The sequence below is a fragment of the Mustelus asterias genome, chromosome 4 (genome assembly GCF_964213995.1).
Source record: "Mustelus asterias chromosome 4, sMusAst1.hap1.1, whole genome shotgun sequence".
NCBI lineage: Eukaryota > Metazoa > Chordata > Chondrichthyes > Carcharhiniformes > Triakidae > Mustelus > Mustelus asterias.
Genome location: NC_135804.1, coordinates 55940657 through 55965780, shown reverse-complemented (window position 1 = coordinate 55965780; position 25124 = coordinate 55940657). Strand labels below are relative to the sequence as shown.

Sequence of the window (25124 nt, the reverse complement as noted above, 5' to 3'; positions counted from 1 at the left end):
TAAAGCAAAACACAGCAGTTATTCACCTATGACAGCTTTAGATTAGAAACAATGAACTTTTAAGTTTTGCCACAAGTGTTACCAAGCTGCATACCACACTGGAAAATAGTCCGCTCTCCTTCACCTGTATCCCTCCACATTCCCAGTCAGCGATGGCCATTTTGTTCAAACTGGACTCAGCATTTCTTTGGACAGGAATCCAGCTGGAGTCCCAGCTCCCAAGCACTATCCCATGATCTCAATAACTTGCAAATAAATCGCTCCTTTAATACAGTAAAACACCTGAAGGAATTTTACTGGAGCAAATTAAAACCAAACCACATTTTAAACAGTTGACCAAATGTTTGGTGGGTTTTAAGGAAATTCTTAAAGGAAAAAGAGGGGTTAGGGAAGGAATTCCAAAGCTCAGATGTTAAACTACAACAGTCTCCCAAATAGAGCAGGGTTATTTCTGCAGCATGAGGGAGCAAGTGCTCTGTATTCTAAGATCATCCTAGAATGCAAAGATACCCCCCAGCTTCTTTTCTGTAAACCATCTTCTTGACGACCCTATTCCTTTAAGACCCACCTCCAAAAATAAGTGTGAGGAACTCAAGGACTTCTTTGTCACAAAGTCTGGGATCATCCAATCAGCTGTCATTTCTACTCTACCACCGGACCCTAAGGGGCAATTTAGCATGGCCAATCCACTTAACCTGCACATCTTGTCGCCTCCAAATTCCATGGCCATCTTTCCAGAAACTCCATGTCTGTATCCCTACAATCAGATTTTCATTCCTGCCACAGTACCAAAACAGCTCTCATTAGTCACTAATGACATGCGAATGAGAGAAAGGTAAACTTTCCCTTCTCGTCCTTCTTGACCCATCTGTGGCCTTTGACATGGTTAGCCACACCATCCTCCTACAAAGCTTTTCTGCTGTTGTCCAGTTGGGTGAGTCTGCTCTCACCGTACTCCATTCTTATCTAATTACACTTGTAATGGTTTCTCTTCCTGCTCCCACACCATTACCTCTGGTATAATCCAAGGACCTACCCTTGACCCCACCTATTTCTCACCTACATGTTACCCCTTGGCGACATTATCCAAAGGCACCGAATTAGTTTTCAAAAGTATGCTGACGACTCTCAGCTCTACCTCACCACCACATCTCTCGATTCCTTCACTGTTATCAAAAGATCAAACCCTTACCTGACATCCAGTGCTGGATATACAAGCGTTTCCTCCAATTAAATATTGGCAAGACTGAAGGCATTGTTTTCAGTTCCCTCTCTAAACTCCATCCATGAGCTCCATCCTCCTTCCTTGGCAACAGCCTTAGATTAAGAGTGTCTGCTCCCATCTTGAGATGAGCTTCTGATCATATTTGTGCCATCACTAAGACTACCTATCCCTACCTCCGTAACATCACCGAACTCCTCCCTGTCCCATTTCATCTGCTGCTGAAACCCTTATTCATGTCTTGATCACGTCTAGACTTGACTACTGCAATGCACTCCTTCCTGGTCTCCATATTCTACCCCCATAAACTTGAGGTCAAAGCTCTGCTGGCCACTCGCACCAAATCCTGTTCACCCATCATCCCTGCGCTCACTGACCTACACCGGCTCCAGGTCAAGCAACGATTTTGAAACTGGTTTTAAAATTCTCATCCTAGTTTTCAAATCCTCCCATAGCCACATAGCTGCCTATTTCAGTAATGTCCTCTAATCACGTAACCTGCCCAGATATCTGCACTTATCTAATTCTGGCCTTGAGTATCCCCATTTTTAATTGCACCATCATTGGTGGCCGTGCCTTCTGTTTCCCAGACACTACAATCTGGGTTTCCGTCCCTAAATCTTTCCACCCCTCTCCCTCACTTTGCACATACGTGCTTAAAGCAACCTGTTACTTACAGCATTAGATTATTGACAAGGGAATTAACCAAACTGACCGCTGGTATTAGGATTATTTAATAAAACATAACCTGGAGAGGGATCACCCACCTCCTCTAAATGAGAAACCCCTTGGATACCACAAACAGATTGACAGGACCCTACATTCTCCCATCCCAATAGATCAATAAGGTCCCCCATGCAAGGCTTCTAGAAAAAGTGAGAGGGCATGGGATCCAAGGGGCTGCTGCCCTGTGGATCCAGAACTAGCTTGCCCAAAGGAGGCAGAGAGTGGGTATAGATGGGTCTTTTTCTAAATGGAGGTCGGTCACCAGTGGTGTGCCCCAGGGATCTGTTCTGGGACCCTTGCTGTTTGTCATTTTCATAAATGACCTGGGTGAGGAAGCGGAGGGATGGGTTGGTAAGTTTGCCGACGACACGAAGGTTGGTGGGGTTGTGGATAGTCTGGAGGGATGACAGAAGTTACAGAGGGACATAGATAGGATGCAAGACTGGATGGACAAGTGGCAGATGGACTTCAACCCAGATAAATGCGTCGTGGTCCATTTTGGTAGGTCAAATGGGATGAAGGAGTACAATATAAAGGGAAAGACTCTTCGTACTGTAGAGGATCAGAAGGACCTTGTGGTCCGGGTCCATAGGACTCTGAAATCGGCCCCGCAGGTGGAGGAGGTGGTTAAGAAGGCGTATGGTGTGCTGGCCTTTATCAATCGAGGGATTGAGTTTAGGAGTCCGGGGATAATGATGCAGCTATATAAGACCCTCGTCAGACCCCACTTGGAGTACTGTGCTCAGTTCTGGTCGCCTCACTATAGGAAGAATGTGGAAAAGATTGAAAGGAGATTTACAAGGATGTTGCCTGGATTGAGTGGCATGCCTTATGAGGATAGGCTGAGGAAGCTCGGTCTTTTCTCCTTGGAGAGACGTAGGATGAGAGGAGACCTAATAGAGGTGTATAAGATGTTGAGAGACATAGATCGGGTGGACTCTCAGAGGCTTTTTCCCAGGGTGGAAACGTCTGCTACGAGAGGACACAGGTTTAAGGTGCTGGGGGGTAGGTACAGGGGAGATGTTAGGGGTAAGTTTTTCACACAGAGGGTGGTGGGCGAGTGGAATCGGCTGCCGTCAGGGGTGGTGGAGGCGAACTCAATAGGGTCTTTTAAGAGACTCCTGAATGAGTACAGGGAGCTTAATAGGCTGGAGGGTTATAGGTAGGTCTAGAAGGTAGGGATGTGTTCGGCACAACTTGTGGGCCGAAGGGCCTGTTTGTGCTGTAGTTTTTCTATGTTTCTATGTCCAAATACATTGTGTGATTTTGGAGCCTTGGCATATTAACTAAATGGACTAGGAACACAGATGGTACAACCCACGACACACACTCATGAATGAATCACATTTACCCCATTCCCCTTCCAGGCACAAGTCTCACCTGTTTGTTGTCAAGGTCCACAGGTTTTAACTGCTCCGGACGTTTCTCAAAAACAGTCACCTTTCCAGTCAGTTTGTTAGCTGCTAAAATCTGAGAGGTGTGAATACAAGATTTAGTGATCTGATCCTAGTCATATGATTGGTAGCATTCACATATACCTTATGACATCCTCAGAACATCTCAAAACACTTCACTGATGGATTACTTTTGAAGTGTTATCATCACTGTTTTGTAGGCTAATAAACAAATAGCAAAGTTCAAAGTTTATTTATTAGTGTCACAAATAGGCTTACATTAACTCTGTAATGAAGTTACTGTGAAAATCCCCTAGCTGTCACACTCCGGCGCCTGTTTGGATACACCGAGGGAGAATTTAGCATGGCCAATGCATCTAACCAGCATGTTTTTGGGACTGTGGGAGGAAACCGGAGCACCCAGAGGAAACCCATGCAGACACGGGGAGAATGTGCAAACTCCACACAGTGACCCAAGCCGGGAATCGAACCCGGGTCCCTGGCGCTGTGAGGCAGCAGTGCTAACCACTGTGCTAAAGTCCCAAAAACAGCAAAGAAACAAACAGCGAGCAAATCCATCTTTTGTGAAACTGTTTGAAGAACTCCAGGCTTACTGGAGGACTTCCTGTTCATCAAAAAAATATATAGATCCATTTACATCCACACCAGCCACTGAATGCAACCTCACTAACACCTGGTTAAGCAATGCCTCATTTTAGATTCTTATTTTTGTTTTTAGATCCCTCTATGGCTCATCCCTCCCTATCTCTGTAATCTTTTCCAGCTCTACAACCCTCCGAATTATCTACACATCTTATTCTAGCTGCTTATCAACCCAATTTTAATTGCTCCATCATTAGTGACTCTGCCTCCAGCTGCATGAGCCCTAAATTCAGGAATCGCCTCCTTAAACATCACTGTCTCTCTTTCCTCCTTTAGGATGTTCTTTAAAAGGTACCTCTTTGACCAGGCTTTTTGCAATGTGCCCTAATATAAGCTCATCAAGTTCCATTCAAATTTTAATTTGAAACACTGCTGAGAAACACACTGGGACATTATATTACATTTTATGAAATCAAGTTGCTGCTGTCTCATCCCAAATAAGGCACCTTGGAAAATGCAGCACTCCCTCAGTTACACACAAAAGTATCAGCCTCAATTGATGTGCTTAAGTCAGTAGTGTGGAAGGAACCTACATCCTTTAGACTTACAAGGTGAAACATTTACCTGAGCCAAGCTGACACCTCATAAAAATTTAAGAAACCGCAGGAGGCCATTTGGCCCCTCAAGCCTACTCCACCATTCAATAAGACCATGGTTGATCTGATTGCGGCCTTAATTCCACTTTCCAGCTTGCCTCCCATAACTCTGGACTTCCTTGTAGATCATAAACTTATCCAGCTCAGCATTGAATATACACAATGACCCAGCCTCCACTGTGGTGGAGGGAGTGAATTTTTAAGGTGATAAATGGAGTGTCAAACAAGTGGGCTGCTTGTTGGTGTCAAGCTTCCCGAGTGTTACTGGAGCTGCACACAACCAGCAATTCCAATACATATCTGACTTGTACTTTCTACATGGTGAAAGGCTTTGGGGTCAGTAGGTGAGTCGCTCACTGCAGAATTCTAAGCTCCGACTGGTTCTTGTAAGCTATGGCATTTAATTGGCAGGTCTGGTGAACAAAGAACAATACAGCACAGGAACAGGCCCTTCGGCCCTCCAAGCCCGCACCGCTCCCTGGTCCAAACTAGACCATTCTTTTGTATCCCTCCATTCCCACTCCGTTCATGTGACTATCTCGATAAGTCTTAAACGTTCCCAGTGTGTCCGCCTCCACCACCTTGCCCGGCAGCGCATTCCAGGCCCCCACCACCCTCTGTGTAAAATACGTCCTTCTGATATCCGTGTTAAACCTCCCCCACTCACCTTGAACCTATGACCCCTCGTGAACATAACCACCGACCTGGGAAAAAGCTTCCCACCGTTCACCCTATCTATGCCTTTCATAATTTTATACACCTCTATTAAGTCTCCCCTCATCCTCCGTCTTTCCAGTGAGAACAACCCCAGTTTACCCAATCTCTCCTCATAACTAAGCCCTTCCATACCAGGCAACGTCCTGGTAAACCTCCTCTGCACTCTCTCTAAAGCCTTCACGTCCTTCTGGTAGTGTGGCGACCAGAGCTGGGCGCAGTATTCCAAATGCGACTGAACCAACGTTCTATACAACTGCAACATCAGACCCCAACTTTTATACTCTATGCCCCGTCCTATAAAGGCAAGCATGCCATATGCCTTATTCACTACCTTCTCCACCTGTGACGTCACCTTCAAGGATCTGTGGACTTGCACACCCAGGTTCCTCTGCGTATCTACACCCTTTATGGTTCTGCCATTTATCGTATAGCTCCCCCCTACGTTAGTTCTACCAAAATGCATCACTTCGCATTTATCTGGATTGAACTCCATCTGCCATTTCTTTGCCCAAATTTCCAGCCTATCTATATCCTTCTGTAGCCTCTGACAATGTTCCTCACTATCTGCAAGTCCAGCCATTTTCGTGTCGTCCGCAAACTTACTGATCAGCCCAGTTACATCTTCTTCCAGATCATTTATATAAATCACAAACAGCAGAGGTCCCAATATAGAGCCCTGCGGAACACCACTAGTCACAGGCATCCAGCCAGAAAAAGACCCTTCCACTACCACCCTCTGTCTTCTGTGACCAAGCTAGTTCTCCACCCATCTAGCCACCTCCCCCTTTATCCCATGAGATCCAACCTTTTGCACCAACCTACCATGAGGGACTTTGTCAAATGCTTTACTAAAGTCCATATAGATGACATCCACGGCCCTTCCCTCGTCAACCATTCTAGTCACTTCTTCAAAAAACTCCACCAGGTTAGTGAGGCATGACCTTCCTCTCACAAAACCATGCTGACTATCGTTAATGAGTTTATTCCTTTCTAAATACGCATACATCCTATCTCTAAGAATCCTCTCCAACAACTTCCCTACCATGGACGTCAAGCTCACCGGCCTATAATTTCCCGGGCTATCCTTCCTACCCTTCTTAAATAACTGGACCACATTAGCTATCCTCCAATCCTCTGGGACCTTATCTGTGTCCAGTGACGAGACAAAGATTTGCGTCAGAGGCCCAGCGATTTCATCTCTCATCTCCCTGAGCAGCCTGGGATAGATTCCATCAGGCCCTGGGGATTTGTCAGTCTTTATATTCCCTAAAGAACCTAACACTTCCTCCCTTGTAATGGAGATTTTCTCTAACGGGTCAACACTCCCCTCCGAGACACTCCCAGTCAACACATCCCTCTCCTTTGTGAATACTGACTTGCAGTGGAGTTTCTGATCACTGTTAACCTCTCACATTAATTATGAGAGATTCAAAGTTGACAACATCATTGAATGACAAGGTGGTGGTTACGGAAAATGGTCATTGACTGGCAATATGTGGTACAAATATTATTTGTCATTTACCAACCCAAGTCTATATGTTGTCCAGGTTTTGCTGCATGCACATACATATTGGTTCATTTTTGAAGAGGTATAGATGGGACTGAACACTGTGCAATCATCAGCACATATCTAGTCTTCTGACTTTAAGGCCTGGGGAAGGTCATTGATGAAGCAGCTAAAGATAGTTAAGTAGGGCCTTGCCTGAGGAACTCCTGCAGCAATGTCCTGGGGTTGAGATTACTGGACTCCAACAATTACTACCATCTTCCTTTGAGCTAAAAATGACTCTCACCTCACCTCTGCAATTCAGCTCTTTTGTTCCTGTTCAGACTAAAGCTCTAACGAGGAGCCAAATGTTCCTGGTGGAACCTAAACCGAGTTTCAGTGAGGTTATCAGTTAGTAAATATCACTTGATAGCATCTAACAGTCACATAAATACAGTGGCTACATGAGCAGGTCAGAGGCTGCGAATTCTGCAACAAGTGATTCACCTCCCAACCCCCAAAACATGAGGCACAATTATGTAAATAAATGTGTCAACTAGCCTGGATGAGTACAGCTCCAGTAATACACAAGAAGCTCGACACTATCCAGACCAAAGCAGCCCATTTATTTAATACCTTATCTATCACCTTCCATAATTTTTCTGAGGAGGCTGCTGGTGCAGTAATTAACTGGATTGGATTTGTCCTGTTTTTTGTAGACAGACATCCACCAGTATACATCACCAAATTCTACAACAGGAAGTGGGCTGCACAATACCATTGGGCAGGTTTCCATCAGATAAAAGTGGTCCAGCAGATGCTGTAACAATAGTATAGGCCGTGACAAATATCAGCTCGAGTGCAAACTCACCTTTTCCATTACACGCCTGGACATGGCAGAAATTTCCAGACTATAAACCTACAGAAACACAAAGTAAGTGAGTAAAGGAATAAATTAGTAAGTCAGGCTAGTTGTATATGCAATGTCTACAGCAAGTCTGATTACAGTCCGGTAAATTTTGCACTCAATTTTCCAACGTACTTTAGCACAGGAATTCCAAATAAGATCATACAATTCAGCCGAGTCTGCTCTGCCGTTGAATAAATCATGGCTGATCTGAACTGCGGCCTTAACTCCACTTTCCTGCTTGCCCCCATAATCCTTGGCACCCTTGTAGGTCAAAAGTCTGTTCAACTCAAGAGCTGAATATATTGAATGTCCCAGCCTCCATTGCTCCGTGGGAAGATAATTCCAAAGTCTAACAACTCTCAGAGAAAAGAAATCCTAATTTCCATCTTAAATGGGAGATCATGATTTTCAAATTGTGCCCCCCTCGTTCTAGATTCCCCACAAAGGGAAATGTCCTCCTAGCATCCAACCCGTCAAGTCTCTTCAGTATCTTGTATGTTTCAATAAAATCATCTCTTACTCTTCTAAATTCCAGTGAGTATGGGCCCAACCTGCTCAACCTTTCCCCATAAGATAACCCTGAATTCAAGGAATCAGATGAGTGAGCCTTCTCTGTACTGCTTCCAATGCAAGTACGTCCCTCCTCAAATAAGGAGGCCAAACTATACACCAGATACAATCTCATTAAGACCCTGTATAGCTGCAGCTATTAATTACTTTTGTACTCTATTCCTCTTGCAATAAAGGGTAACATTTAATTTGCCTTCCTAATTACTTGCTGTACCTGCATGATAGCTTTCTGTAATTCATGTACCAGGGCACCAAGATTCATCTCTTAACACTGATTTCTGGAATCTCTGTAAATAATAGTTTTTCTATTTTTCCTGCCAAAGTGGACAAGTTCACATTTTCCAACTCCACCTGCCAAATTTTTGCCTATTCACTTAACCCATCTACGTCCCTTTGTGGCTCTGTCCACTTCACAAATTGCCTTCCTACCTATTTTTGTGTCATCAGCAAATTCAGCTACTATACACAGTCCCTTCATCTAAGTGATTGATATAGATTGTAAATAGTTGAGGCCCCAGCACTGATCTCTGTAGCACTACACTAGTTACAGTTTGCCAACACGAAAACAACCCATTCATCCTGACTCTCTCTTTCTATAAGCTAACATGTTACTCACACGTCACACAATATGAGCTTTTATATTGGTAGCACCCTATGAATGGAATGCCTTTTGGAAATCCAAATATACCACATCTACTGGTTCCCCATCAATTACCCTGCCTGTTAAATTCTCAAAGAACTAATTAGTCAAACACAATTTCCCTTTCACAAACCCATGTTGATTCTGCCTGATAGTATTATGATTTTCTAAATGTCCCACTGTTAATAGGTTCAAGCATTGTCCCCATGACAGACGTTAGGTTTACTGGCCTACAATTTTCTGACTTCTGTCTCCCTTCTTTCTTTTGCAGTTTTCCATTCCACTGGGACTTTTCCAGGATCCAGGGAATTTTGAAAGATTACAACCAATGCATCCACTATTTCTACAAGAAAGATAGAAATGGGATATTGGGAAAGAACAGGATCAAACTCACCCATGTCACTCTCTTGGTCAGATAGCCTGCCAATGCTCACTATCTGTACATGTCTATAAATGACAGCCAGGTTAACTAAGGTCAAGTTTACCTTAAAAAGGGTCATGCATTGACATTAGTTCAGAAGAGGAGGAAAGAAGAAACATTTGGCAGAGGAGAAGGAAGAAGAAACTACTGCAACTACCAGTCTAATCAAGCATTAAATTGCACCCATAAATCCAACTCCCACACTTCCTCCAGCAATGTCTATACCTGTACATCGCCCAACAAGTGAGCAAAGAGAGACAGCAGGCTTCCATCACTGATGGTTAAACACACACTATCCGGTCTCACAACCTGTGGAGAGACAACAGTAAACCTGTAAACATCACAGCCACGCAGTGATAAAGGAAACCTTGATAACCCACCCCCTGATCCCAGCATTTACTTCAGCTGCAGGAATTGCTCATCCTTCAGTTCCCTCATTCCCCCATGCATTTACCACAGGATATCATGATCGCTGCCTAGTTACTGTTGTAACTAAGGATTATTGAGCAGAATGGATCACATCACATGCCCTGCAGCACTATGGTAGCCCTAGCAATCATCAATTTGCAAAGGGTATGGACAAATGGCCTGAACCACATGGCTCAGTGAGTTACAGTTCCACTCTATTGGGTGCACATTTTGACCTTGAAACAAGATCTATTCTCTTCATAGTGCCATACAACTGTAGACTGTTGTAGCATCGTGCCATAGATTGTTGTAGTATCAATCAGCATCCCTGCTGCACCTGCACAGTCCATTAAAATGGTGGATGGTTCAGCAAAGGCCCAGGGACAGCAAAATAAATTCCTTTCACATCCTCCAGCCCCCACAGAGAATATTGCCAAACGTTACTGAGGGCCTATGTCAAAAAACCGTCTGTCTGATTTTATTGCTACATCTCACATTAAACAGAAGTAAGATATGCCTATATTGCTAGATAAAATCATAATGCCTTAAGATGGATATGCAGTGTGTTTTATTCAGGTTATCTACAGGACACCAGGATACACAGGCTTCTATAACAGGATGTGATGTAACAGCACCATGTGCTAGTCTCTTGGTTAGAAAATGGTAGAAATGCAAATCCATTCTGCAGTATAGACATTAGGCCTCATCTCAAATCTCTTCAAGGTTTCTCTGTCCAGAATGTCTCCATTAGGCCACAGCTGGAGCCTGCCTTTCCAGGACAACACTTCAGTTACCTGGCTTTAATTCTTTCACCATCAGTCTCAGTTCCATCTTCTGCTATAACTACCTCTCATTCTATTAAATTAGTATGATATGAACTATTCAATTTTTCATGAAATCATTGATCTGTTTGTCCCTGGGTGCTGGCAGTCTATGGAGATTGTGACATTTAATGTACAGGATGTTACAATGTTTGTTACATCGATTCCTGTCTAGTAACAAGGGTGAGACCTTCTGGGAGTGTTTTAATAGGTTGCCAAATCAGTTTTAGGGTCAGTGAACAACTCTTCATGAGGCAGTCAGCTTGATGCAGATGTCAGCCAATAAGTGTTACAAAGACAAAAAGGAAGGAAATAGGTCCAGGTTCTGCACTGTCGGGATTCTATGGTTAAGTTAAAGAGAGAGCTGCAGGAAGCAGATTTCAAGTAAAATGGGCCACTGGGGAAAAGGTACTCCTTTGGAGCAGTTTTGTTCTGCTTGGCATGGCCATAGATCTGAAAGTGTGTTCGTAGGCTAGTGTTTGAATGTATCTGGGAATCTAGGGGGAAAGAATCTTGGAAGACAAGATTGATGCTCTGCAAGATGGGCCATTGTTAAAGCTGTCCAAGTGGGAGCAACGTTTGGAGTGAAATCCAAGGCAGGATCTTCAAAGGTGAAGATTGGAAACCCTTGTGAGAAAGACCGCATTTCAGTGAAATTGGTTGACTCACTTTGGGACTAATGTCTGGTTGATTTATTGAGAAGTCCATCGAATGTTAGACTATAAGATAAATATTCTAAATTGTTTCATCTTTCTAAACTTGTAAAATAAAGTTTGTTTTTGTTTGTTCAGAACTCTAAAAGCAGGTGTCTCGAATTTTAACGTTTATCTACTTTAAACAAAACATTATTGGACCCTAACCAGATTTCCCCTATGTCCCATGATTTGGCCAAGAATCGTAACACATTTCTCATTCTTAATTTACGCTGCATTATGATCAACAACAAACATCTCCTACAATTGATATTTCCTCAGTCGCTTTCTTTGCTTTTCTCAGTACCCAATATGTTTCACAGTTAGCGGTTCCTTGTTTGAAGGTCTTGCTTGCATTTTCCCCTCAAAACTCATTGTTGTACTTGGTCTTGGGGAAATCAGCCACAATCCTCTCTGTTCACATCAAGTTAGCCTAACTTAGCAATTTTCGGTGTACAGATTTCAATGTTAACTATTTCTGTTGTGAAAATTTCCGGTACTTACTGTTTTTAGAGCCTTGATGTATGCCTCATTCCTTTGCTGGTCATTTAATTCTCCAAAGCGCTGCCTGTTGCACATGAGATGGGCTTGACAGGAGCAGAGGGGGCGCTCGTTCAGCACATCAGCATCGCACTCATCACTACAGAGAATAAAATTAAAGAATTCAATGAACAGATATATTACTTCTCAGGTTTTCCTCTTCTGGTTTTTCCCAGCCACGAATGCACGGACTATTTCCAGATGACAAAAGATACAGGAAACAGACAATTGTAAAGTATTGCCCAGACATACATTTTATGCACACAATGCAGACTAAGCTTAGAGAGTACACTGTTCATGCACAGTTGAGATGGCTAAGGCTTGACAATACATTGTACCCGCACAGGACACGCACAAATGGTGTACACAGTACAGCTCAGTCAATATCAATGTGCTAGACTGAACAGATTGGAAATTAGCACATAGAACACCACTATTCAAGGAGGAAAAGATAGAAGAGGGAACTAGAAGGCCAGTAGCCTGACAGTCATCAGGAAAGTGCTGGAATCTATTAAAGAAATCTTAACAATACACTCAGAAAACTGAAGTATGACTGAGAGAAAATCAATATGGTTTTACAAAAGGAGAATCGTGTTTGACAAATTTAGTGTTTTCCTGAAGATTTAACTAGTAAGAGAGATAAAGGGAAACAGTAGATGCAGTATACCCGAATTTCCAAAAGGCATTTAATAGTGTGTCACACAAAAAGGTTAATCTTCATAATCTTCAAAATAAGGGTTAATGAGTTTGGGTGTAATACATCAGCACAGACAGAGGACAAGTTAAGGACAGGAAGCAATAAGTACGCATAACCGGGCATCCTGAAGTGGGCAGGCTGCGACTAGTGGAGTGTCGCAAGGATCAATGCTTGGGCCTCAGCTATTTACAATCTATATTAATGACTTAATGGATCTAAATTTGCTGACGCTACAGAGCTAGGTGGAAATTTAAGTTGGGAGGATAGAGGGAGGCTGCAAAGATGGAAGATGATGGGGAAGTGTGAGGCTATTCACTTTGGTAGTATGAATAGAAAAGTATAATACTTTTTCAAAAGCATGAAGCTTCTAAATGTTGATGTTCAGGGGGGACACTTGCAGAAAGAACACAATACAGGTACAGCAAGCAACTAGGAAGGCAAGTGGAACGTTGGCTTTCATTGCAAGGGGATTGGAGCACAAGAATAAAGAAGTCTTGCTACAAGTGTACAGGACTCGGGTAAGACCACACCTGGAATACAACATGCAATTTTAATCTTCATATTTAAGGAAGGATATACTTGAATTGGACGAAGTGCAGCAACGGTTCACAAGATTTGTCCCTAGGATGACAGGGTAGCCCGGTGATGGGACGTTGAATGAATTGGGTCTATATTCTCTGGAGGTTAGAAGAATAAAAAGTGAACTCTTTGAAACATACAAGATTCTCAAAGGATTTGACAGGGTAAACACAGTTTGTTTCTGCTGCCTCGAGAATCTAAAAGATGGGAGCACAGGCTTGGGATAGGGGGATGATCATTTAGGACTGAGATAACAAGAAATTTCTTCACTCAAATGGTTGTGAATCTTTGGAATTCTCTACCCCTGCTGTGAATGCTTCATCATTGAATATGCTTAAGATGAAAATAGACAGATATTTAAGTATTTCAGGGAATCAAGCAATATGAGGAGCCAGGGGAAACTGAGTTTAATCCAAGCTCAACCATGATTGTACTGAATGGCGAAGCAGGTTTGTAAATCATATGGGGGTCTTTTCCTATCTCTTTTATTGGTCTGTGTTTCTTGTGTAACTGCACCAAATAAGCACGTGTGTTTAGGGAAAATGTGTTGGGACAAGAATCCCCACTGCATCTTGAATTGCTGCACCTTTAGCAATTATTAGATTCCGTACCTGCTGTGTTCCACTTTATACCACAGCGAGTAGTCATCATGCATTGCTGAAATATTTAGGCACTCGCCCTCATGAACAGGTATCTCCTTGGGTAAGAAGTACACACACTGCATCCAGTGATCACGCCACTGTTAACAAAAAGATAACAGTTTCAAACTAGCCTTGAACTCAGAGACCACAAAAACTGTTACAAAATAAAGTGATAGATCAGTATTTATCTTTTCTGTGTGCAGCTAAAAATAATGTAGAAAAGTAACAGGTGGCAAAGGGCTCTCCAACAGCAAGTAGTGCTTAACTGAACTCTCTCTGGATAAGGCAAATTGAAAATGTGAAGATAATTGGGTCAATAATAAATTTATGGGTTCCCATTTAACCTGAAAAGTGAAACACGTTTAAAATAGTCCATTCTCACATGTCATATTATAGTGGGTTAGAATTTTGCTACTTAGTGAAAGTATAGCTCAACACCTCCATTCTCTTTTAGTAAAAAATATTATTTTGATTGTTTCTTGTTATTGCTCTCTCCTTATCCCTCTGTTCCAGAAACTCAAGTTGAGAGATAGTTCTAGCGGTGCCAACTGCCCTTTAGTAGCTCAGCCAAACACATACTCAATTCATGTACAAGCCCAGATAGTGAATTATGTCAGGTTCCTTGCCAAAACGGACTATTTAGCGTAATAACTCTCGGAGTCAGAAGACTGTGGGTTCAAACTCCACTCCAAGGCCTTGAGCATGCAATCTAGTTTGTCAGCACAATGCAACATTGAGGAGATCAGAGATGTCTTTCAGATGAAAGTGCAAATGGAGACTTTGTCTTCCCTCTCAGGTGGATGTTAAACATCGCGCGACATTTGAAGAGCAGATATGTTTAAATTATAGTTTGTACTTTTGAATGTACATCTTTTGCAATTTATCTAATTTCCTTTTTACTGACCTCTCCTCCAGATCTACAGAAGAATCTTGAAGCCAAAGGGGGGTGCTGTAGCAGTCAATACTTCCAGCTGTCAGCTACACATTTCATGGAACACGAACCAAGAATCTGTCTTACCTGAATATCATTTGGAGTTGGATGGGCCCAGTATGGTGCCATAATACATTTGATATTCCCTTCAGGATCCATGTCTATGTCCCACCAGGACAATGCAACCTGAGCCAGGCCACTGGCAGTTGCTAGGGCCTGCACAGTGTGCCGGGCTGGCGAACTGCTCACTGCTTTACTGAAATCCAGCCTGCAGAAAGAGCAAGACACAAATAAAATCAATGCTCTTTTGTTTTCTTAGATGAACTGAGGCAATGTAATGGAAGGACCTACACAACTCACCAGCTCCCCACTCTCTCAATCTCTCCCCATTATCTGTCTAATCTTAGAGTACTTTATGTGAATACTGAATATTTGAAATGGAAAGTGTTCCATTCTCAAGCACCAGCAGCTTCAGCAATACAAATAAATTCCCAATTAGGCATTTCTATTGCACATTTGATGGGCATTTTGAATCTTCCAACCTCTAACTGATGGCCTAAAGGGTTCTAAAAGAGTTTGCTGCAGAGATTGCAGATGTACTGGTTACAATTTCCCAAAATTTCCTAGATTCCAGAATCACCCCAGCAGATTGCAAGATAGCACTTGGGGTAACTACCTATTCAAGAAAGGAGGGAGGGAGAAAGAAAGCAGGGAACCACAGGCCCATTAACCTGATATCAGTTGTCAGGAAGATGCTGGAATCTATTAAGAATATCTTAACATGACACTTAGAAAATCATGGTTTGATCCAATAAGTCAGCATGGATTTAAAAAAGGGAAATAGTTGATGCAAAAAGTCAACATGGTTTTATAAAAGGGAAAAGGTGTTTGGCAAATGTGTTACCTTTTTGAGAATGTAGCCTGTAGAGTAGATAATGCAGAATTCTTGGATTTCCAAAAGGCATTTGATAAGATGCAACACAAAAGATTAATATTCTAGGTAAAGGCTCATGGAGCTGGGGGCATGGACAGAAGATTTGTTAACAGATAGAAAGCAGAATAAGGATAAAGGAGGCATGTTCAAGTCGGCAGACTGCACTTAGCGCAAGGATCAGTACTTGGGCCTCGGCTACTTTAACTATACATTAGTTAGAAGAAGGGACCAAGAGCAGTATATCTTGGTATATTGTAGTTTTCCACTGATACAAAGTTTAGTAGGAATGTAAGCTGCAAGGACACAAAGGAGCTGCAAAGAGATATAGACAGGTTAAGCAAGTGGATAACAAGGAGGTCGAGGAGTATAATGTATTGTGAGGTTATTCATTTTGGTAGTAAGAATAGAAAATCAGAACATATTTTAAAAGGCATAGAACTTTTAAATGTTGATGCTGAGAGATTTGGGTGTCTTCACACAAAAAGCAGAAAAAGTTAGCATGTAGTTACAGCAAGCAATTGGTACGTTGGCCTAAATTGCAAGGGACTTACTTTCTACTTCTGCTCCTATTTCATATGTTCATACGAGAGGGCTATCCCATGAAGAGAGGCTGAGTAAATTGGATCGATATTCTTTGGCGTTTAGAAGAATGAAAGGTGATTGCATTGAAACATACAAGATTCTGAAGGGGCTTCACAGGGTCTACACAGCAAGATTGTTTCCCCTGGCTGGGAATCAAGGACACAGGATTATAATCATTAATAAGGAAACGATCATTTATGACTGAGATGAGAAGAAATGTCTTCAGTCAGAGAGTTGCGAATATTTGGAATTGTTTACTGCAGAGGGTTGTGAATACCCCATTGTTGAGTACAGTTAGGACTGAGATAGATAGATTTTTGATTTCTCGTAGAATCAAGGAATACGAGGAGTCGGCTGGAAAGTGCAGTTGAAGTAGAGGATCAGTCATGATTGCAATGAATAGCAGAGACAGCTGAAAGGGCCAACTAATCTACTCCTGCCCCTTTTTAAAATATGCTTATTGTCTATCCATCAGTACTTATATTCTCACTGGAGACACTATACTGTACCTGAATATCGCTATGACCTCTGTGAGGGTGGTGAAGTGATTCCTGTTCACCTGGTTCAGCTGGATGTCATAGACACAGGGAGTCCCAGCACACACCTGCATGTCCGTTGGTGGCACAATGATCCTCTCGCCCTTGCCTCCCTCCAGTTGGATATGAATCGGCAGCACTTTATTCCAGGCCCACATGCGCTCTGACTCTACCAGCTGTACATAAATTGTGGCTCTATGTGGAACTGCCTCACAATCTTCCTGTCAACCGATGGTTGGGATGGATAGAAGGAAACAGAGGGTTTAGAGTGTACAGGATTCCTCACTCTGTTAGGATTGATATCAGAAACCATAAAATATTTACAATGCATTTATAGATCAAGTATATTAATGTATTTCTTTGAAGAGCTGAATGAAGCTCCAGAATAACAGTCTCAACACATCAATCCTCCACACCTTCAAGCACTAACTCACCTGAACAAGGTATTTGTGAGCATGCTCGTAACTTGGAAGTGCACCCTCTCCAATAAGTTCAGTGTCAAACAACTCTGTGACCAAGATATTAGCTCGACATGACATGTCACCATCTAAAGAATGGAAATTAATGTGAGGAAGATATATACAGCAAAGTCTGCTAAATAAGAAACCAAAAGAGAAAATGCTGGAAAATCTCAGCAGGTCTGGCAGCATCTGTAAGGAGAGAAAAGAGCTAACATTTCGAGTCCAGATGACCCTTTGTCAAAGCTCTTCCAAAGCTGCTAAATAAGGATACCATTAAAGAGGATGATCTGATCTTGGAAGCAAATGTACAAAATGTAATATATGTCGTTTAAGCACTGCATACGGTCTTGACTGAAACTGATACGGTCTTATTTTCCACTGGAATATTGCATGATCAGCAAAATTGTTTTGGCTGTATTCTCTAAATCTGACATACTGTAGGAAAATAAGATAGTTCTTGCAAATATCCAGCACCATGATTATTTCAGCAGTTCCAGACCTTTCAGGAAGCCATCTGTTATTGGCAGAGCTAACTATGAATTGATTGCTCCTCTCTGTCAGACACTAGCATTGGTGACTTCAGCCTGCACTGGGCATCTCAATATTTAATGCAAACCAGTTATTAGCAACCAGCTGGATGCATTCCAACAAATGGAATCAAACAGCCCCAACCTTGCAGATATCAAGCAGAATTAGCTCTTTGGGAAATTGGGACCACCATCATTTACATGAGAATCTCCACTTTAACACTGAACAATTTGGATGGATTTTCAATCATGGCTCTGAAAACAATAGGTAAAATAAAACTCCATGATAAACACTATATTCTCAGATCTTTACCACTTTTAAAATCCAAGTGTATAAATTGTGTGTCCTGAGATTTTTCTGATTGATACTGATCCAACAATCACACATGGCCATCTAAATCTGGGGGGTGAGTCGTGTTCAGCAAGTTGTCTCGCATGGGGAGACCTCCCAGCCACAATTATTTTGACTGTATTTGACAGGTGACCTGTTTCTAGAGGGTCTTAGAAATTACGTTTCACCAAATACCACTCAAGAGCAGCTGCATCAATTGCCACAGTGCTGATGACATGTCATCCCAACCCAACAGCAAGTTGTACCACTAACCCAGCAATCCAAGCAACTGTTTCAAAGGGGTGTAAAACTCAACATTCATCCCACTGATTCAGTGTTTCCCACCAACCACCTCCAACTATCCGAGCCACTCCAAGTCCCTTACCTGGCCCTACTGTCACCTCTGTCGAGTGTTTGTTGATGATTTTAATTTTGTTGCCGAATCCATTTTTATCCACAATCTTCTGAGCAACATCAGCCATTGGCTTAAAAACCTGTAGGGAATGACAAGGGGAAGACTACATGAGTCACATTGTCTTTTTCAATTTATTTTTTTATACTGTGTCTACGGATTCCTGCAGCAAACGGTAGATGAACAAGCAGCTTCCCTCCAAGGTCAATGACAGCTTATCAAGGAGACAAGAGATCACGTGAAACATACAGCTTCTGCAAGATTTTTAACCCATGATTTCAAATAACTAGTAACTCAAAAATCAATTAGCACTACCACTTTGCTAAGCGATGCCATAACGAATCAGATCAAAGCTCCTGCCACATCCAGTCACGAATGATGGTAGATAATTATGTAAGTAATGGGAGGAAAAGGCTTTACAAATATCCCTATCCCAAAGGGGGGAGCCCAGCACAAGGGTAAAACATTTGTAATCACCTTCAGCCAGAAATGCAGAGTGGGTGATCCATCTCAGCCTCCTCCTGAAGTTCCCAGCATCAGTCGCCAGCCTTCAACCAATTTGATTCACTCCGGGTGATATCAAGAAATGGCTGAAAGTACTGGACACTTCAAAGGCTTTGGGGTCTGACAACATCCCAATTGTAGTATTAAATATTTGAACTCTAGCAATGTCCCTAATCAAGATTTTCCCATTGTCACAGCTCTGGCATCTACCAGTGAAAAGCTGTCCAGGTATGCAGGACCGTTAATCTACTCTCAATCACAAGCAAAGTGATGGAAAATGTCACTGTCAGTATTAAGAGCAGCATTTACACAGCATTAACCTGCCCACCAATGGTCAGTTTGGGTTCTGCCAGGGCCGCTCAGTTCCTGGCCTCATTACAGCCTTGGTCTAAACATGAACAAAAGGGCTGAACTCAAAAAAGGTGAGAGTGACCAACTTTGACATCAAGGCTGCATTTAACCTAGTTTGGCATTAAGGTACCCCAGCAAAATTTACATCAGTGGAAATTGGGGGAGTAGAGGGAAATCTCCATGATTGGAGTCACAGCTAGCATAAAGGAAAATGATTCCGGGAGTTAAGCCCCAGGATACCCCTGCAGGAATTCCTCAGGGTAGTGTCCTAGGTCCAACTATTTTTGGCTGCCTCATCAATGATCTTTCTTCAAGCCAGTAATGGGTTATGTGCTGGTGTTTTCACAATTTTAGTACCATTTGTGACTCCTTAAGATACTGAAGCAGTCCATGTCTCCGTGCAGCAAGACAACATTCAGGCATGGTTTCATAAATGACAAATAACATTCATACCACATAACATTCGCACCATCTCCAACAGGAGAGAATCTAACCATCTCCGACAGCAGAGAATTAAGCAAATCACTCCTTGGTGTTCAATGGCAGTAACACTGCTGAACCCCACCACCAAAATCTTACCATTAACCAAAATCCTAACTGAACCAGCCATATAAATACTGTGGCTACAACAGCAGGTCAGAAACTGGGAATTCTGGAGTAAGTAATCTCCCGACTTCCCAAAGCCATCAACAAAACACAAGTCAGCAACATGAGGGAATATTATTGAGTAGAGCTCTAATAACACTAGAGAAGCTTTTTACCATGTATTTTACCATAAGCACTTTATCCACCACCTTTAACATTCACTCACCAGCGCACAATGGCAGCACTGGGTATTATATTCCAAAATACACTGCAGCAACTCGTCAAGCCACTAGTGACTGCACCCTCTAAACTGCAACCTCTACCACCTAGAAGGATACGGGCAGCCAACACATGAAAACACTACCATTTGCACATTCCTCTCCAAGCCACCCACTATATTGATTTGCAACTATATCACTGTTCCTTCACTGTCACTGGATCAAAAACCTTGAATATCCTTCTTAACAGCACTGTGGATATACCTGCATTTCACAGAATACAGTGGTTCAAGGCCATAGCTCATCTGATCAAAGTGCAATTAAGATTGAGCAATGACACAAATCCCATTAATTTCAAAAATTGTCAAGAGTTTGAGGCAGAGATACTATGCCATGCAACTAACAACTACTTCTACCTTCAGCTAATTCTGGCAGAAGCTTTTCTAGAATGAATAGCTTTTTTTGTATTGTTGTTTAATAAAGTAATTAACTGTTGTTAGCTTGTTCATTTGATCTCCAAAACCATAAGACTCAGAGGATCAACAAGACTGAGGAAAATACTTTACAGAAAGTATATAAACTCAAACACAATAAAATGGAAATCTGAAGAGTAACGCACCCCTGAAGTCTCACCTCTATTGCGTAACAATACTCAGCACCAGCTCTCACTGCCATCATGGACAGCAGGCCTGTCCCAGTTCCAATATCCAGGACAATCGCCCTCTGGCCTCGTTCTTTCACCCTGCGGACTGCCGCCCGGATTCCGCTGTGATACTTTTCATTCTGTAAATACAATTTCATAGGGTTAAGCATCTGCTGCTCTAAAGTGGTTCAGATATATAACAATTCCCCACTCAGCTCAAATAACATCATCACCATAACCCTTCACTCTTTTTAATTTTTTCCTATTTTCACCCAATTATGTCACCCACGTTCCACAGGGAGCATCTGGCAACCCAGGCCCCAAAACATGTTCATCTGAAAGACGCCACTGAGACGCACAAGACGAGTGATACAAGAAAAAGCATTCATTTTCAGCTGTGGAAATATGTCAGAGAACAGAAATCTTCAGTACTGTTCGTCTTCTGTGGTCCAGGCAACCTTCACTATCTAAGCTGTACATAAGCAGTATACAGCCTGTCAAAATTTAAATTTAAAACTCAATTCCTGATCCGTGTACTGTCTGCTATTTATAGCCAATGCAGTTACAAGCTACTATAACTAACCGCCATACCCTGGATTAGGCAGGGAAAATGGTCTAGGGATCCTGCTGCTAATTACAGTCCAGTAAGGCTATACAGTTTGAGGCTGTACAGTTCCCTTTATCCTCTAAATTAACACACATTTAAAGTCAATAAACATCTTGCGTCAAATGCTTACCCTGTCTTTGTCATGTAACATATCTGCGTAAGACGACCTGATAAAAAGATAGTGAAAAATGAGCCAGTTAACTCCAAGTAGTGTAACATTCATTCGATAAAATGGTTTTCAGTAATTTATGAGCCTGTAGTCTAATGGGTAGCACGGTGGCACAATGTTTAGCACTGCTGCCTCACAGCATCAAGGACCCGAGTCCAATTCTTGGCTTGGGTCACTGTCTATGCGGAGGCTGCACGTTCTCTCCGTGCCTGCGTGGGTTTCCTCCGGGTGCTCCGGTTTCCTTCCACAATTCAGAAGATGTGCTGGTTAGATTGATTGGCCATACTAAATTCTCCCTCAGTGTACCCAAACAGGCACCAGAGTGTGGCGACTAGGGCATTTTCACAGCAACTTCATTGCAGTATTAACGTAAGCCTACTTGTGACATTGATAAATAAATAAATATTGAAGAGTTCAGGTAACTTGCAGTCAGATTAGTGGATACCTGGAAGCCCTTGCAGGTTATAATCTAAATGAATCATGTGATTTATATTTAGAATATTGCACTGGATGTCCAGCAATGCAGTGGAAACTATTATCTAATGGGAAAGATTCAGTTAATGTTCAAACATCCAGCAATTTTTATGTTAGTTACTGGAACTAGCTGAGATGCCCAGTATTCAGAAATGTGTGAACATTTCATTCTCTCACTATCACAGCACTAATGGATATAATACAGGATTTGAAGGCATGTCCAGTTTGTGACATTGCCAATTTGTGTAAATGAATATTCATTCGCCAGTGTATTACTGAGGTGCTCACCTTCCCATTCATTGCATAACTGGCTCCCTTCACCTTTCCATTACAGGCACTATATTCAAGTTTCAGGCATGCTGTGACTAAAATCCACATTTAACATTAAAAACACACAACAGCACATTATTCCAATACAAGAATTTTGTGATTTCCTATTCCTAGTCAAGTCAACGTAACAATGCTTCCTTCACAGGGTGGGAGAGAAGAGGGTGCTTTTATCCTGGGTTGCTTACTCGCAAACAATTCAAGCCCCAAGGTTTAAGGAAAAGGAAAGTAGTTTTTAAAGCACTTATAGAAAAACAGTTACATCTCATAAACTTACACTTTCCAAGAGCAAATTCAATTATTCTATCTGCACCCTAGCTACGACTGTAACACTACATTCTGCACCCTCTCCTTTCTTTTGCCCCTATTTACTCTATGAACGGTATGTTTTGTCTGTATAGCTGAAGAACCAATAATTCATAGATTCATAGAATCCATACAGTGCAGAAGGAGGCCATTTGGCCCATCGAGTCTGCACCAATCACAATCCCACCCAGGCCCCATCCCCACAGCCCGAGCCGTTTACCCACTAACCCCTTGGCATTAGGGTCAATTTGGCCTGGTCAGTCAACCTAACCTGCACATCTTTGGAATACCTCCCAGGCAGAGTCACCATCTGTCCCTTTCTCCATACCCTTTTAAATATATTCAAATATTTATCTATTTCCCTTTCTAAAATTATGACAATTATGTAAAATTATATTAGCTACTTGCATTATAATTTCTTGTTAGGAACTTAGTGTCCTAACAACTTTCCTTTTAAAATTCTTGTTAATAATAAGTTTACTCTGGATACTTGCTAAGGATACAGGAATTCCTACTTAATTAATCAAAACCTCTCAATTTTGAGCACTCCATTTATTTTTATTGCCCTTTACTTTCTAACGATGAGAGTTTCAACTCTCTGCTTACGACTAAACTCTATTGTCCCTGATATCTTAGAAAACTCATTGGGCATAATATTAACCTAAAGATTAGCAAACAGGATGAAAGGGCATTAAAAAAATTAAAAAACAAATACTCAGGGAACATAACAGTTGTGGAATGTAATATTTAAAAATATTTGATAATAAAGGAGTATGAAAAATAAGGGCATATTAAAATGGCTGTGTAACAAGGATTAGAACATCAAAAAACAGGAACTGAAGGCAATAATTAAAAGAAACTAGATTTACTAGGGATAATTGAAACATGTCTGCAGACAAGAAAGGATGACAGTTAAATATTGCATGCTGAAATGTATTTGGAAATGACAGATAGAAAGGGTGGAGGAATAGTAATATACAATAAGTTATTGTATACCAATGCATGTGACAATAATAAAGCAAATCAAATGTATAATTTGATAATTGTTAGAGCTTTAAAATATTAACAGAGCAGGCAGGGCAAGGTCACAGACATTTTATCAAAAAGGTTATGCTTACTGTATACAGGGAATAGTCATGATGTGGAGATGTCGGCGTTGGACTGGGGTAAACACAGTAGGAGTTTTATTGTCACATTGTCTGTATCTTTAAGAGTTGATTAGCTGTAAAGATTCGCATTCTAATCAGTATTCTGTAAATTGATTTTGTGTCTCTGTGTGCCTTGTTTGGGAGCAGATATCCACTCCATCTGATGAAGGAGCAGGGCTCCGAAAGCATTTGCTACCAAATAAACCTGTTGGACTTTAACCTGGTGTTGTTAAAACTCTTACTGTAGGGAATAGAACAGGGCAGTCACTGTACACTGTGGCTGTGGACTATTGCCCGGTAAAACACACACACTGCTATTACTGCATATTAAAGTTTATTTATTAGTATCACAAGTAGGCTTACATTAACACTGCAGTAAAGTTACTGGGAAAATCCCCTATTATAAGACCCATTACGACCATGTTCATTTAATGCACATGGGTCCAGTTACTGCACATGGTACCTACAATACAAAGCGTCGTTATCCTCAGTTACTATATAATTAGCAGGTGCTAAACTAAGCCAATGGCTATGCCCAGGTGGAGGGAGAGCTCGGTCCAGGCCGGGTCGCCATGGCAGCAGGCCGGCTGCACCGGACCCTCGTGTCAAACCGGAGCCGGCTCCGTACCGCGCTATCTCCTGGTGATAATCATAGTCTTCGTCTTCTTCCTCCCACTCGATAGCGCCGGTCGTAGGGTTCGCCCTACCACAGAAAGTCTTCATGACGCCAGGAACAACTAGTCACACTTCTCCAGGGATCGGTCCACAATGCTGCTTCACTGCACCGGCGCCGCCATGTTGTCAACTCCTGACCTGAAGCGGGCGGATTGCCGGCCCAGTGCGTAGGCGCAGAGAATGCCGGGTGCAGTGCGCATGCGCGGCGAATGCCGGCTGCGTTGCGCAGGCGTGGAGATGCTGGGCTGGGTATCTCATGGTTCGGTGTCTGCAGCGATCTTAACATAAAAGACTCGGGGTGGGTGAGATGATGGAGGATGAGACTTTTGAAATGGGTTAGTAGTTGAGGAACCATCGTAATTCAGGGACCACAGGGGTGATGGGTCAATGGGACTTGGAACAAGTTAGTATAGGGCTGCAGAGTTATGGATGTCCTCAGGTTGATGGAGGGTGGAAGGTGGGAAGCCAGTCAGAAATTAGTTGAAATTGATTCTAGAGAAACAAGAGGCATATCTTCAGCTAATATCAGAGACTAATATCTATATTATGCCAACATTTCATTGGTAGCACTAGCTAACCCAGGGATGACCAAGCATGAATCACAAAAAGTTGGTTTCTAGGGACAGCAGATAATTAGGAAGGCAAATGGAATTTTGTCCTTCATTGCTAGAGGGATGGAG

General features: G+C 42.2%; 1 protein-coding gene across 3 annotated transcripts in view; it reads right to left on the bottom strand.

The window, feature by feature from the left end:
* prmt7 (protein arginine methyltransferase 7) overlaps positions 1–24638 on the bottom strand; it is a 45883-nt gene extending 21245 nt beyond the window's left edge. For 2 of the 3 annotated variants that reach the window (XM_078211071.1, XM_078211072.1), the window contains exons 1-12: positions 24398–24638; positions 21476–21512; positions 20729–20878; positions 18411–18519; positions 17141–17253; positions 16680–16927; positions 14742–14922; positions 13694–13821; positions 11771–11906; positions 9571–9654; positions 7676–7723; positions 3329–3418 (exon numbers count right to left, since the gene is read on the bottom strand). In XM_078211071.1, the coding sequence (XP_078067197.1) occupies positions 3329–3418; positions 7676–7723; positions 9571–9654; positions 11771–11906; positions 13694–13821; positions 14742–14922; positions 16680–16927; positions 17141–17253; positions 18411–18519; positions 20729–20878; positions 21476–21512; positions 24398–24492 (1419 nt within the window). In that variant the 5' untranslated portion in view covers positions 24493–24638. The remainder of the gene's footprint in view (positions 1–3328; positions 3419–7675; positions 7724–9570; positions 9655–11770; positions 11907–13693; positions 13822–14741; positions 14923–16679; positions 16928–17140; positions 17254–18410; positions 18520–20728; positions 20879–21475; positions 21513–24397) is intronic. The other variant, XR_013497627.1, reaches the window with a different exon arrangement.
* Between the last annotated feature and the right edge of the window lie 486 nt (positions 24639–25124).